The sequence below is a fragment of the Lasioglossum baleicum genome, chromosome 16, assembly GCF_051020765.1.
Source record: "Lasioglossum baleicum chromosome 16, iyLasBale1, whole genome shotgun sequence".
In the NCBI taxonomy this organism is placed as follows: Eukaryota; Metazoa; Arthropoda; class Insecta; order Hymenoptera; family Halictidae; genus Lasioglossum; species Lasioglossum baleicum.
The window spans coordinates 12174939-12187158 of NC_134944.1; the positions used below are offsets into that span (position 1 = coordinate 12174939).

The 12220-nt window shown below is 34.8% G+C and overlaps 2 protein-coding genes across 8 annotated transcripts; both read right to left on the minus strand.

Annotated features, from left to right (window-relative positions):
• Positions 1 to 250: 250 nt before the first annotated feature.
• On the minus strand, positions 251 to 5121 carry Nopo (TRAF interacting protein no poles). 6 transcript variants are annotated; one of them, XM_076441281.1, is made up of 9 exons: positions 4966 to 5121; positions 4627 to 4713; positions 3960 to 4014; positions 3649 to 3737; positions 2567 to 2668; positions 2363 to 2485; positions 2013 to 2268; positions 1776 to 1922; positions 251 to 891 (listed from the first exon to the last, which is right to left on the minus strand). In XM_076441281.1, exons 4-9 carry the CDS (start codon positions 3696 to 3698, stop codon positions 805 to 807), a joined length of 765 nt encoding a protein of 254 aa, XP_076297396.1. In that variant the 5' UTR covers positions 3699 to 3737; positions 3960 to 4014; positions 4627 to 4713; positions 4966 to 5121; the 3' UTR covers positions 251 to 804. The 6 variants fall into 6 exon arrangements, 5 of the variants coding, with proteins under 5 accessions (XP_076297396.1, XP_076297394.1, XP_076297395.1 ...); XM_076441279.1 differs by having other exon boundaries at positions 3649 to 4014; positions 4627 to 4776; positions 4966 to 5115; XM_076441280.1 differs by having other exon boundaries at positions 4627 to 5107.
• An 816-nt stretch (positions 5122 to 5937) lies between these two features.
• LOC143217251 (uncharacterized) lies at positions 5938 to 11957 on the minus strand. Of its 2 annotated transcripts, none has more exons than XM_076441283.1 (4): positions 9601 to 11957; positions 8321 to 8396; positions 7723 to 7846; positions 5938 to 7340 (listed from the first exon to the last, which is right to left on the minus strand). In XM_076441283.1, the coding sequence occupies exons 1-4, from the start codon at positions 9683 to 9685 to the stop codon at positions 7278 to 7280; spliced, it is 348 nt and encodes a 115-aa protein (XP_076297398.1). In that variant the 5' UTR covers positions 9686 to 11957; the 3' UTR covers positions 5938 to 7277. The 2 variants fall into 2 exon arrangements, with proteins under 2 accessions (XP_076297398.1, XP_076297399.1); XM_076441284.1 differs by having other exon boundaries at positions 5938 to 7636.
• Between the last annotated feature and the right edge of the window lie 263 nt (positions 11958 to 12220).

Genomic DNA, 12220 nt, shown 5'->3' on the forward strand with positions numbered 1-12220 from the left:
TTCCTTTGGCTTTTCCACTGCCATTACAATCCGACATGAATATTCACAAGTATCGGAGGGAACTTGCTGAAATAATACTCGGCAACGGTTCTGTAACAGTGTCCCCGTGTTATCCGTGTCGGTGGCCACTAAACTTTTATCGCTACCAACCTAGTTCAGCTTGGATCAAAGTTGAATTGGAGGATATCGTTTTTTCGTTTAGTCAGCGGCGAAAATATGAGAATATATGTATCTGGCCGCGTTATACACCTATGTTTGGAAAGGTTTATTATACACTATTTTCAATTTTAATATGCAGTGCGTGAAGCTTATTCTGCGTAAAAAGCTGCATAGCCGCATCGTGTACAGTCCATTCTGCAGTTGAAGATAAAAGTATTTCGCATATAAAAGTATTTTGTAATTACATAACAATCGAATACAATATCTAAATACATTTCACATTCGAAAGAAAATAAATTACTAGTCAATAATGTATTTATCAGTCGAATATTTTTTTAATACTTTTTGTGCGCCCATCGCTGCTACCAACAATGAGTTCATAATTCATAATACGTCACACACGAAGGCGAACAGACATCGAGCCCAAGAGAACAAGACCAGGGGATCGTGACGGAGAAGAACCGAGCTTCTGATTCTTCTTTACCCCGTATCGCGAGACTCGAAAAATCCATTATCCGTCACACAAGCAATCTCATTTTTTTTAAAATTCACAATGACTCGGCACAATATAAAAATTTATAATGGAGGTGTACTATAATTTATAAATATTACTAACTAATCTGTTGCCAACTACTTCCGAACCCCCTATTTACAATTGTTTCTATCGGAAGAACTAGGAAATTTATCATATTTTGAATGTCCTCCAAATCCATCGTATGTAATTGAATGTACCTAGAAACATAGTGTTTATCGTTTATACATATATGTATAAGTATGTTATATACAATACATTATCACTGGATTGCGGATCTTTATCTTTATGCGAAATGAAAATTTTCCGTCTATTGCAGAACACAAATTGGAGTGATCTAAATATTTTTGTTTCTTAATATGTGTGTTTGATAGGTTTAAAATAATATAACAGTCTTTTTAAATTTCTCAAATGTTTTCTTCTCTGTTTCAAAAATTTCAGCTACTCGTTTTTTTCATAAATGCATCCACAATCCACAGTTTAATAATAATCGCTAGACTGCGGATTTTCATGCATTTCTGACATGTTTAAGTTGTAAGTTGTAAGTTGAAATATAAAACAATGACTAACATTGATATATTAGTAAGAATTAATTGTCCAATGTTCACGACAAGGAATTTTCCTTCCGAAGAATAAAAATCAACGGGTAGAAGAATTTACATAAAAATCCGAAGTATACCCAGTCATCAGCACAGGCCTACCTCGAGCAGATATCGAGCACAGCCTGCAATCGTACGATGCCAGCAGATGGCGAGCATTATGCTGTGAAAAAGCTGCTCGAAGCAGAGAACGGTCGGAATCTGCTCGATTTTGGACAGCGCCATCGTGCCGATACTCGATACTTATTGCGACGCAGATGTATGGCATTTGGCGACAGCAGAGTCAGCCGCCTGCCGGGCAAATGCTGATGATAAAACCAAGACAGAACGAAGGAAGCTCGGTCTTGAATTCTGCCTTCGTTTAAGAGGCCAGCTCGGTCCCAAATTCTGCCAAAAAATGCCCGTCCAAAATCGAGCATTTTGCTTACCGGATAAGTATAACAATTTTTTAAGAATTATTGTATATGTATTCTTATCATTCTTACACTTGTTTGCTCAGTCCTGGGTCTTTTCGTAAATATCGATGATTTTGAATTTGTTGTTATAATGCCACGTTTTCTAACGGGCACTTGTTTTAAACCAAATAGACCTGCTGATCTTACTGGAAGATATGGCGAATCATTCGTTTTCTCCTGAAAATCAATTTGCAAATATTGAAAAATTAACAATCCTAAATGGAACTATATGTATCTTGTAATTGTATAAAATGATAAATTAATCACCATATTCGCAATACCAGCTGCTACATTTTTCCTTTCATCCTTAATATCTTCTACGTTCATATTTTTATTCGGTATTGTACCTTTGGCAGCATTCTGTTTCGAAATATTTTCTACATTACCGTCTGAATTATTCTCTATATCGAAATCAAAGATGCCAGCTCGTTTCGATACTGGTGTATTCTTTTCTAGTTCTCTAAGTTTATTTTGTAAAGCCATTTTTTCACTTTCACAAATCATTAGGTCTTCCTCAATTTTTCTACAATACAATACAATACAATACAATACAATATTTTACACATTCTCAAGAAACTGTTAGAATTCTGTAATTTCGCATTTCATTATCTGCATACTTCCTCTTTTTGTGCTCTTCTGACAGAAACTTCCTTTCCATGGTTGCTTTTGTTAGCGCCTCTTGCAGGCTCCTTACTTTCGACCTTAATTCTCTTCTCTTGTTCAAACTTGATGCCATTTCCCTAAATGTAATACATTATTGTTACAAACAGACATACAGACACTAAAAACTCCAAGCAACAACAATAATAAACTTTCACTACCTTTTCATCACGGATATGTACGTAATAAGAGTGCTAGGATCACATGTTCTGGAGACCATGTCGTCAATATCTTCCGTAGATGCTTCCAGTAAAGTTTCTATACTAACATGAATAATATCTAATTATTAGCATACACACGTGTCCGTACATTCCAAGTATTTTCATTTTCAATGAACAATGCCAGTTATTAGGAGTGGCAGAATTATGTGAGATAACCCCGTGTATACAAATATAATGTCATCTGTAAATCTGTAGACATTAAATTTGATTGGCATTGTACGCAATGAAAATACTATTGTAAGATTAATAGAATAGTGGGATAAAAATAGATGAAAAATTACAGTAATGTCTCTATCTCTATAAACGCGCGCGCGCGCGCAAAAAGGCTGTAGGCGATTAACGAAAAAAAATATCCCCTCCGCTTTAATAATCTAATCTCGGCTCGGGTATACATATTGCTGTGAACCACTACTAATGCGACGCGGAAAGTCGCAGTCGTCGGCACAGTTCAAAGAACGTGCCGTGCGTCCTCGCAATATACCACCAATATTGAATCTTTTTCATTATTAGTTATTTTGTTGTGAAAGTTTAATTTTCTGACTAAAAAAAGACCAAAGACCAAACGCAATATAATTTCAACTGTGGTTTAATTGACGATTAAACTGTTCCGGTCGCAAGGAAGGACAACGAATGGGAAAGAATGAGACGCGGAGAGTCGCAGTGGCCGACACGCGCGCACGGTTCGAACTTCGAAGGCTCGCGCTTGGTCTCTCTTTACACGAGCTGTCCTTCTCTACGTTCGGCTCGGCCTTTCAAGCTCAAAAAATAGAGCTAGCCATCTGAGATAAACGCAACCGAATCCCCCCCGAGGGAATTATATTATTATTATATTTCGATTAATTTTACCTTCGATAACCAGGAATTTTTGTCTTTTTCTTATGTAATCCTGTAGATTTTTGCCAAAAGTATACAGGATTCGATAGAAACAGGCAAAAATTTATGGTTACCGAAGGTACGCTGCAGCCTATTTTAGTAACCTTCTACACTCTACACATAATGAGAAAATGAATATAGTTATATACTTTTTGTAGGTTTCTATCCGTCCCTTCAGTTGTTCGTTTTCTTTTTCCATACTGTCTGCTGCGAGAGCTCGTTCCTTCAAGCTGAGAACCTGATGTTTAAGCATACTAATGAGACTACCTTTTTCTGTATCTATTTTTACTAATTCTTTTTTCAGATTCATAGTTTCCTTTTCTAAAGCGTCGCATTTTTTTGAAAAGTGTTTAGCATCTTTCTCTTTTAAAATTAGTTCTAAACTTAGTTTATCAACTTTATCTTGTAAAATACATGAATCTTCTGTGATAGTGTCATTGTTAGAAAAATTGAAATATACTCTGTGGATTTTATGTGATGTGGTTTTTTCTCTGCATTGCGGGCACGATTTAGATCTGCATGGGAAATGAAAATCAATTAAAATGGATCTCTTTTAAAAGATTTAATAATATTCTTCTATACAGAGAGTGGTTCATCAAAGTATCTGAATGTTAATAATTAATTAAAATAGAGTTTTTTCAAAAAAACAACTTTTGCATTACAACCACTGTCAATCAATGTTTTATTGTATAGTGTATATTATTTACGAATGTACTTTCTTTCGAGCCTCTGCGAAGAATGCCTCAACTAATTTTGATGCATTCAATGTAGGATCTACTATTATTCTCTCTCTTTATTATTTCTTATAATTTTTCTTCTGTTATTCTTCAAATGATAAATTGATTAACGATAAAATCTTCTAATGATATCTCTCACTGACCTCACATTTAACACGTTATGAGCAATGAATGCAAATTATAATGCAGCAAGAGAACTTGTATGTTATTGCGATAGAATGTTAAAGTTACTCACTGTATTTATACTATACGTCATACGTTATTAGTACTTTCAAATACTTTTGTGAATCACTGTATACAGATATATTTAATCGCTGTATTTCATTATATAGAAAATCATAAAAAATATGCAACCTCTATTTTTGAAATGATAATAAAATAATCTCTTACCTTTGTAACCATTGAGTTAAGCACGCATAATGAAAGATATGTCCACAAGGAGTATGAAATATATCAGCAGATGGTGTTAACAAATCGCTACATATTGCACAGACAATATTCATTTTATAGAAAAATAAGTAGAAACAATTATATCAATAACTGAAATTATATACATAAATATTAATGAACTGTTTCAATTGATATATAAACTAGATTATCGTCCATTTATTTTAACAGAAAGATGTATTTAGTTGGGCTAAACGGCTAAACTATTGTTCAAGATTAGCTCAACGGTATTAACGAACTGAATATAAATCTTGAACCATGAACTGTAGAATTTATATTTACACAGTCAGCTTCAGCTCTGGTTAGCTCTGACCGCTCTGACCACGCTCTGACCACGCTCCGACAAAGTTGGACAAAGTAAATACACACAAATAGGTTATCTTGCAAGCCCGCGAAACTGCGCGAAACCGTACGAACATTTTGAGTGACCAGTGTTCCGATTGAACGTGGATTGAACCCACCGTTTTTCGCGCATGCGCGGCAATTTCTGCTTCAGTAACGTAACCATTTCGATGAAATCGGGTAGCTTGTTTTGATTTTCTATTCAAATTGAATTGTCTATTTATTATTATTTCTGTTTTAGTTTCTGACTGTTTGTCAATTGCAATTAATGAATTTGTTCATATTCTGTTACAGATTCCGCTGGAAAAGAATCCATCGATCGAAGGACCATGTTCATTGCCCAGATCGATACTTGACGTTGCTTTCGATAATCGAAAGCGTGACAGCTTCATAGCGTACCATACAGTACCATATTAGCGTACTTTGTTGAAGCAGGAGAGGACGTGAGCGTGAGTTCAAATTATAGAAAAATTAATAAATAATCAATTTGAATGATTAATTTTCTATTAATTCGGATTTACTTTTGTGTAACTACGATCATTTGTATTTGAATTCGTGTCGTGCGATAGATATCGGTTTTATTTAATTTTCGTTAAAATGATATACATATATACTCGATGCTACACTCGATGCTTTCTTCAAGCAGCAGAGGACGTGAGCGTAAGTATATGTAGAATTCATAAATATTCAACTTTAATTATTTAATTCCTATATTGAGATTAAATGGATTTATTCTTTCTGTTACAGAGCCCTAAGAGTATAAAATATTTTTAACTTGTTGCCTAATGCTGCCTAATGCTGGATGCCTAATGTGCCTAATGCTGGATGCCTAATGTTGCCTACCTTGACGACCAAAGACGACATCGAGATCGAGATCGAGATCGAGAGTAACGTTATGTCGTGTTGTCTTCATGTTGTCTTCAAGGGGGAGAGAATGTGAGTACATACCAAGACATTTTTACAATTAATCTTTACTATAGCACATTTCCTTTCAAAGTATTAATGAAAAATTTTACATCCCCTACACTTTCTATTTCGAAAATCATTTAAATAGTATTTAAATTAAAATGTTTTTATATGCCAATGAAATTGTACGAATTGATTTTAATATGTTTTTGTTTTATTTTTTGATTTCAGGACAGTAACGCAGCTTCTCATCCTCCCAGCATATGTAGTAAGTGAATAAACAACTGTCGTTTTTATTATTCTATTTCTTTCGTAGATAATTTATAGTTTTATAGACGAGTACAGCAGTGACCGTGAGAACGCCAGGCGTTCCCGCGGGTAACAATTTGTTTCCTAGCTGCTAGCTGCTGCTAGCTAATATGTAGGGTCTTTTTGTACGTCATGTTTTTGTTTTTATAAACCAACTCAACGATTTCATAGCATTCATAGTTTGGAACACAATTACTGGAGTCACTTTTTATCGTTGAGATAATTGTTTGTATTTTAAAATTATATTTTGAATTGCTCAGGAACATTAGATTAGATATGTACCACGTAAATACAAAAGGACGATTCGCGATGGATCGATTCTTTAGACAAAGCAAAATTACTTAATTAATTAATCTTTGACGATTACTTTACACTTAGTAGAATACTTTTTTCATTATTTCAAAAGTTTGTTGTGCCGAAAGGGTCGTCCGAAGGTTTTCAAATATATTCATACAGAATAAATAAATTAATAAATGAAGATCTTTATTAGAGAATTATTTCAGTCTTTTTTTATTCCGTTTTCTCTAATTAAATATACAATTTGTAACTTAATATTAAATTTTAAATTCAAAGTAGAGTCATTTAAAAAAATGCAAGAACATTAGCCCGTATCAAATCTAACAAATTCTTTTAGTTAGGATTTTCAGGATATTAAGATTCCCTGTTCGTTGCTCGAATCCTCTCGCGTGCTCAGGTGCTACTCGGGAGGGTGAGTGCAATGGGCACATGGAATATTGTTTTTTAATCATATATGTGTGGCGATTGACAATGGTTAGTGTGTCGTGCACGACGCATTTTCCTGTTGATCTGTGACATGCTACATACATGGATCCTCGTGGAATATGCGCAACCGCATTGCTTTCTTAATTCACTGAACAATAACATTGTGCGATATAATTCAGATGTTATTTCGATTTTTTGATTTATTGATTTATTTCGCAATGACCACTACCATTGTCTATAACAGTGATCTGAAATACCAACATCGCTAAAAGTTCCGACAGCGACGAGATACAGAGTCGGTGGTAGAATATAATTTATCTATGATTTATATCCCAGTAATGTTCACCATAGCCACCGTCTATATCTGCCCATTTTACCTATAAAAATATGAAAATATAATGTCAGATGTATACATATACATATGTATACATATGTGTGTGTGTGTGTGTGTGTGTGTGTGTTAGGTCGCGCTTACAGTGGCTCCGCGATGTCGGACGATTCAGCCGACGCGACGTCCACTAAGCTGTTGTGTCTCTTTTTCGCATGCTCGACAAAAAAGACAGATGCGTCGGACGTCGGCCAAATCGACAACAACCAGAAGACTTTTTACATTGTAATTAATTGCCATTAAATTGCATATAAATACTGTGTACGCAATTGTCCAAGTTTATTCCTACAATAATTATACGTTTAGAATTCGTCACATGTCAATGGATTTTCTCATACAAATAATTTTGTATAGACTTCACAGGTCATTACCTTTCCTCGATGTCGATTTTCTAGAAAATCTTTTTCTTCAAATCTTTGCTCCCACTGAATCGGATTTTCACAAACATATCCAAATTGTAATTTAGTTTCAGGTTGGCGTTCCAGGAAAATGTCCCTAAAGGTTTTAATGTTCTTGAAACGGAATCAACTTTTGTGATGAAATTTTTAATTTAGACATAAAAACACATCGGGAAGCCAAAGTAAAATATTTCTTATCGAATTCGAACATTCGTCTGATACGCATGCGCATATATTCTTTAGTATGATTTAACTCCCGCAAGAACATATTGTAGGCGTATATCTGCTAATACATTTTATTTTGCTAATAATAATAATAATAATAATAATAATAATAATAATAACAATAATTTTATTGCTAATAATTTCATTTTTCCTAATAAAAAAACTTTGTATAAACAAACTTCCATGATACTTTCCCGATTTAGGTTTCTACACCTATCACTTTACTTATTATTGTATCATTTCAAATACACTGTTTACTGCAATGACAGTGATGAAATAAAGGTGCCTTGTGAGACATGTAATCTGTACTCTGTACGCATTAAAGATACGAGCATTTCACACTTACTGAAAAAGTTCCTTTTTCATTGCTAATTCGTCAAGCATTCTGTCATCTGATTTTCCTTCAAGTTTATCCTCTTCGTCTGGAATATTTTTCATGCTTATTAGCAATAAATTAATAGTTCATCACATCAAATTTTACCTTTTATAAAGCTGATTAAATAGCATACATTTTCTTGTAGATAATATTGCGCGATTGTGATATGAGGGCAGATACTTCCGTATAATTACAGCAATTAGAAGAAAAACCAATGATCATGTTAATCAATTATTACTCTGAACATGATATCTATATCTTTTTTACATTTCCAATCAACACAATTCAAGTATTAGCGCTGCTTTCTTTGTGTATCAAATTACAAATCATTAACTCGAGCACTCTCAAGCTCCGACCCTTCCTTTTTTTTCCTCCGATCCTTGTATTTAGATGTATAGGTGTATGTATACAATAGAACTCGATTCTTCAGATGACAAACATGAATGACAGGATACAACATTTGTAGAATACTTTTTGCTTTTTGCATACATGTTTTTTACATTTATAGCATTTTACCACGTTTTTATTAGCTCGCTTTCTTGTCTGTCTGTCTGTCTGTCTGTTTGTCTGTTTGTTCGGTACAAATTTCGCAATTGATTTTAAACTAACTTCCCGATGAGCTAGAGACTTGAAATTTTAAACATAGCTCAGAACTGGATGACGATGCAATATTTAAAAAAAATTTCTTAAAAAAGCCTACGAGTTTAGGAGATATAAATTATTGTATTAACAATTTGAACCGGAATAAATAAAAAAATTATTTGTTACTGTACTCAGGATTTATTTAAATTAATGCCTAGATACCATAAACCTAATAGTTTGTTTCCGTACGTTTGTACATTTAGAATTCTAATCTGTAATAATGAGTACGCAGTAATCGGTACATGCCTTTTTTTCGTCCGCAGTACTGTGTAGAAAATGTTATCGATTTTATTTTTTAATATTTTCTTATGTGGTATTAGGTTTTCAGGGCCATACATTTTTTTTGTGTTGAGAACATCATTCTTCCGTAAAACGCTTACATATGTTATATTATTTCGTGATAAATTAGGAATAATATTAAAATAGATTACGAGAGTATATATATATATATATATATATATATAAATTGAAATAGAGTACGATCGAAGCATGATACCACGCAGTAATCGATACAGTTACCCTATCTGATACTATCAAAAGATGTAAAACAAATAAGTCAATACAAAAGAAAGCGTCGCGTCGCGCATCGCGCGCCGTCCGTATATTACCTGAAGGATGATTTTGTATTCCTCTTCCAGCACTTGTAACAGTCAAATGAAAGATGACAAATGTTAGCGTAAAAAATTTCAACATGTTGCATGTACTCGCTGTAACAGTTTTAATAATGATGATCGAAGCGATTGGAAATTATTAAATATGACTACATATAACCGATATGAGTATTTACGAAGGACTGAAGTCACCGACAGCCGACAGAGTTTCAATTCGAATTGATCGATCGTTCGTTCAGCGATGGTTTATCCGTAATGCTCTGATTACGCTACTACATCTAGAGAGGTAACAGTTGCCTCCAATTTGATATGCTTTCACCGATTCTGAACCTCTTGTATTCCATTATTTTCTCTTATTGAATTATTCCTCGCGAAATCGCTCACACATTCCGGAGTAGTATTAGGTACGGATTTTTCAATATCTTGGAAATTGTTCGTTTTACACGCCTGTATATAGAATAAGGTGTTGACAATTTTTCATTGAATTATAATTGCTGAACTAACAAACCGATGAAAATGATATTTTAGGTGTGCATTAGAGTCATTCTGTTCCGGATTTTGTTCAAAGTTGAATATTATGTTGTAATCTTTAGTGACCTATGAAAAAATCTTAAAGGATTTTTCTATATCTTAAAATTGTTGATTTGAAAATGACACGAAAATGAGTTTTTTCGTTTGAGAAAAATGTTTTTTCGCCATTTATTTTGTAATTCTTTTAAACAAATGCGATGGTTTCATAGCGGGGAATTTTTTAAAAATTTGAAAAAAATGAGCATACATATAGCCCCAAGTGTTCCCCTTATGCGTTATGGACATTTAAAAAAGAACGTAAACACTGCTCCAACACCGTTAATACAGTATTGTCCCAATCTAATTGTAAGTATATAATTTCTCGGTTCTGTGTTGTGTTAAATCTAGTTCAGAACAGGACACTATTCTTTTGTGGCTTCGTCGACCGCCCCGAACGTAGAAAAGGACAGCGAAGCTCGAGAGGCCTCGGTCCGGTCGCCGAAAAGTGTAAACATAACTAATCCGATGACGGTGATGACAAAACTTTTTTATTTTTCATTATTTTTTTATGGAACTTTCACCAACATATTCATGGCATTTTTCTCATGAAAATAATTCCAAATATGGTGTAATTCCGATGATATTTACTTGTGTAATGGACGATGAAAATTTCGGGCGCAAGGAAGGACAGCGTATGGGAGAGAAAGAGACGCGGAGAGTTACAGTCGCCGCGCTGCGCCGCGCCGCGCCGGCACAGTTCAAAGTTCAAAGTCTCGCGCGTCCTCACAATGTAATACCAAGAAGAAACTTTTTTATTATGTATTACTGATTCTTTTATTTCTTTTCAAACATTTTCTAAGATATTTCTTCTATGTTAGCGATATTACCACGTGCCCGTGCTGCCACCTAGCTGCTCTGCTCGGTACTATTGTCGGCGATCGTCACTATAAATCAATATGGCAGAGCGCGCTTACCTATCAAAAGCACTGCTGCAAATTCCTCAACATTAAGCAATCATAATTTGTGAACCATTGATCCTACAGGATCGAAACTTGGACTCTTAGGTTTTCCTCGTTTAAATCTACTGGATTACATACCAAATACCAAATAGATACTAATTTATAGGAGAAAGGCATAAAATTTTGGTCCTGTAAAGTAAAGTTCACCCGATATCTCGAAAAATTCGAAAATTTTTTTTCGCCAAGAGTAGATAAAGTTCACCCTAGAGTGAACACTCTTATCGTACAATACGACAACTGCCAGTACCACTGGTGGTGGGACATATCTCGCGAGGGACCAAGAAACTCGAGCTGCCTCGGTCACCGAGCAGTGTAAACATGCAGCGTAAGGGTCGTTGCAGACTATACCGACACGGCGGCTACCTGCACCGCGCCGCTTTGGGTTTCTTCTGTGTATTTCAATGGGGATGCGGATACTAGGCCGTACCGACGACCCGCCGCATCCCCATTGTAATACACACCGGCGCGGTGCAGGTAGCCGCCGTGTCGGTATAGTCTGCAAGGACCTTAATTCGTACATACAAATAATGATTAAAATGAGTCGCTTAAAAACTCGTCCGACAAGTTGTAGCTCCGTCAATTTGTAAAATTCTAGTCGAATTCTTTGAGAACATAATTCTCGAGATGTTAAGTTGTTTATATGCTATATGTATATGTATAGCATATGTTAAATATATGATAAATTGTAAGTTATGCTTTACATGTACAGTAAATATGGGCCAATTTGTATCTTGTTTGGCGTCATTTTAAACACCAAATTGTATATTGGTAAAATAGTCTCATCGATGCACTATTTTTTGTTGTGCCTTCGGCTGCGCGGTCCGTGTTTACATGCTGTCCTTTTCTGCGTTCGACGCGGTCGACAAAATGCCACAAAAAAAATAGTGTCCGGTCCCGATCTATGTCACACAACACAGAACCGAGAATTCACTTAGAATGGGACTTTACTGTTTTTGGAAACAACGTGTGTGTCTAGCACATATGTATTTGATCCGAATACTGTAATTACATTCACTATTCACATATTCTCGTACACATTTTGTTGGGCAACACAGTTTTGCGGGAAGAACAGATAATTAACACATCTG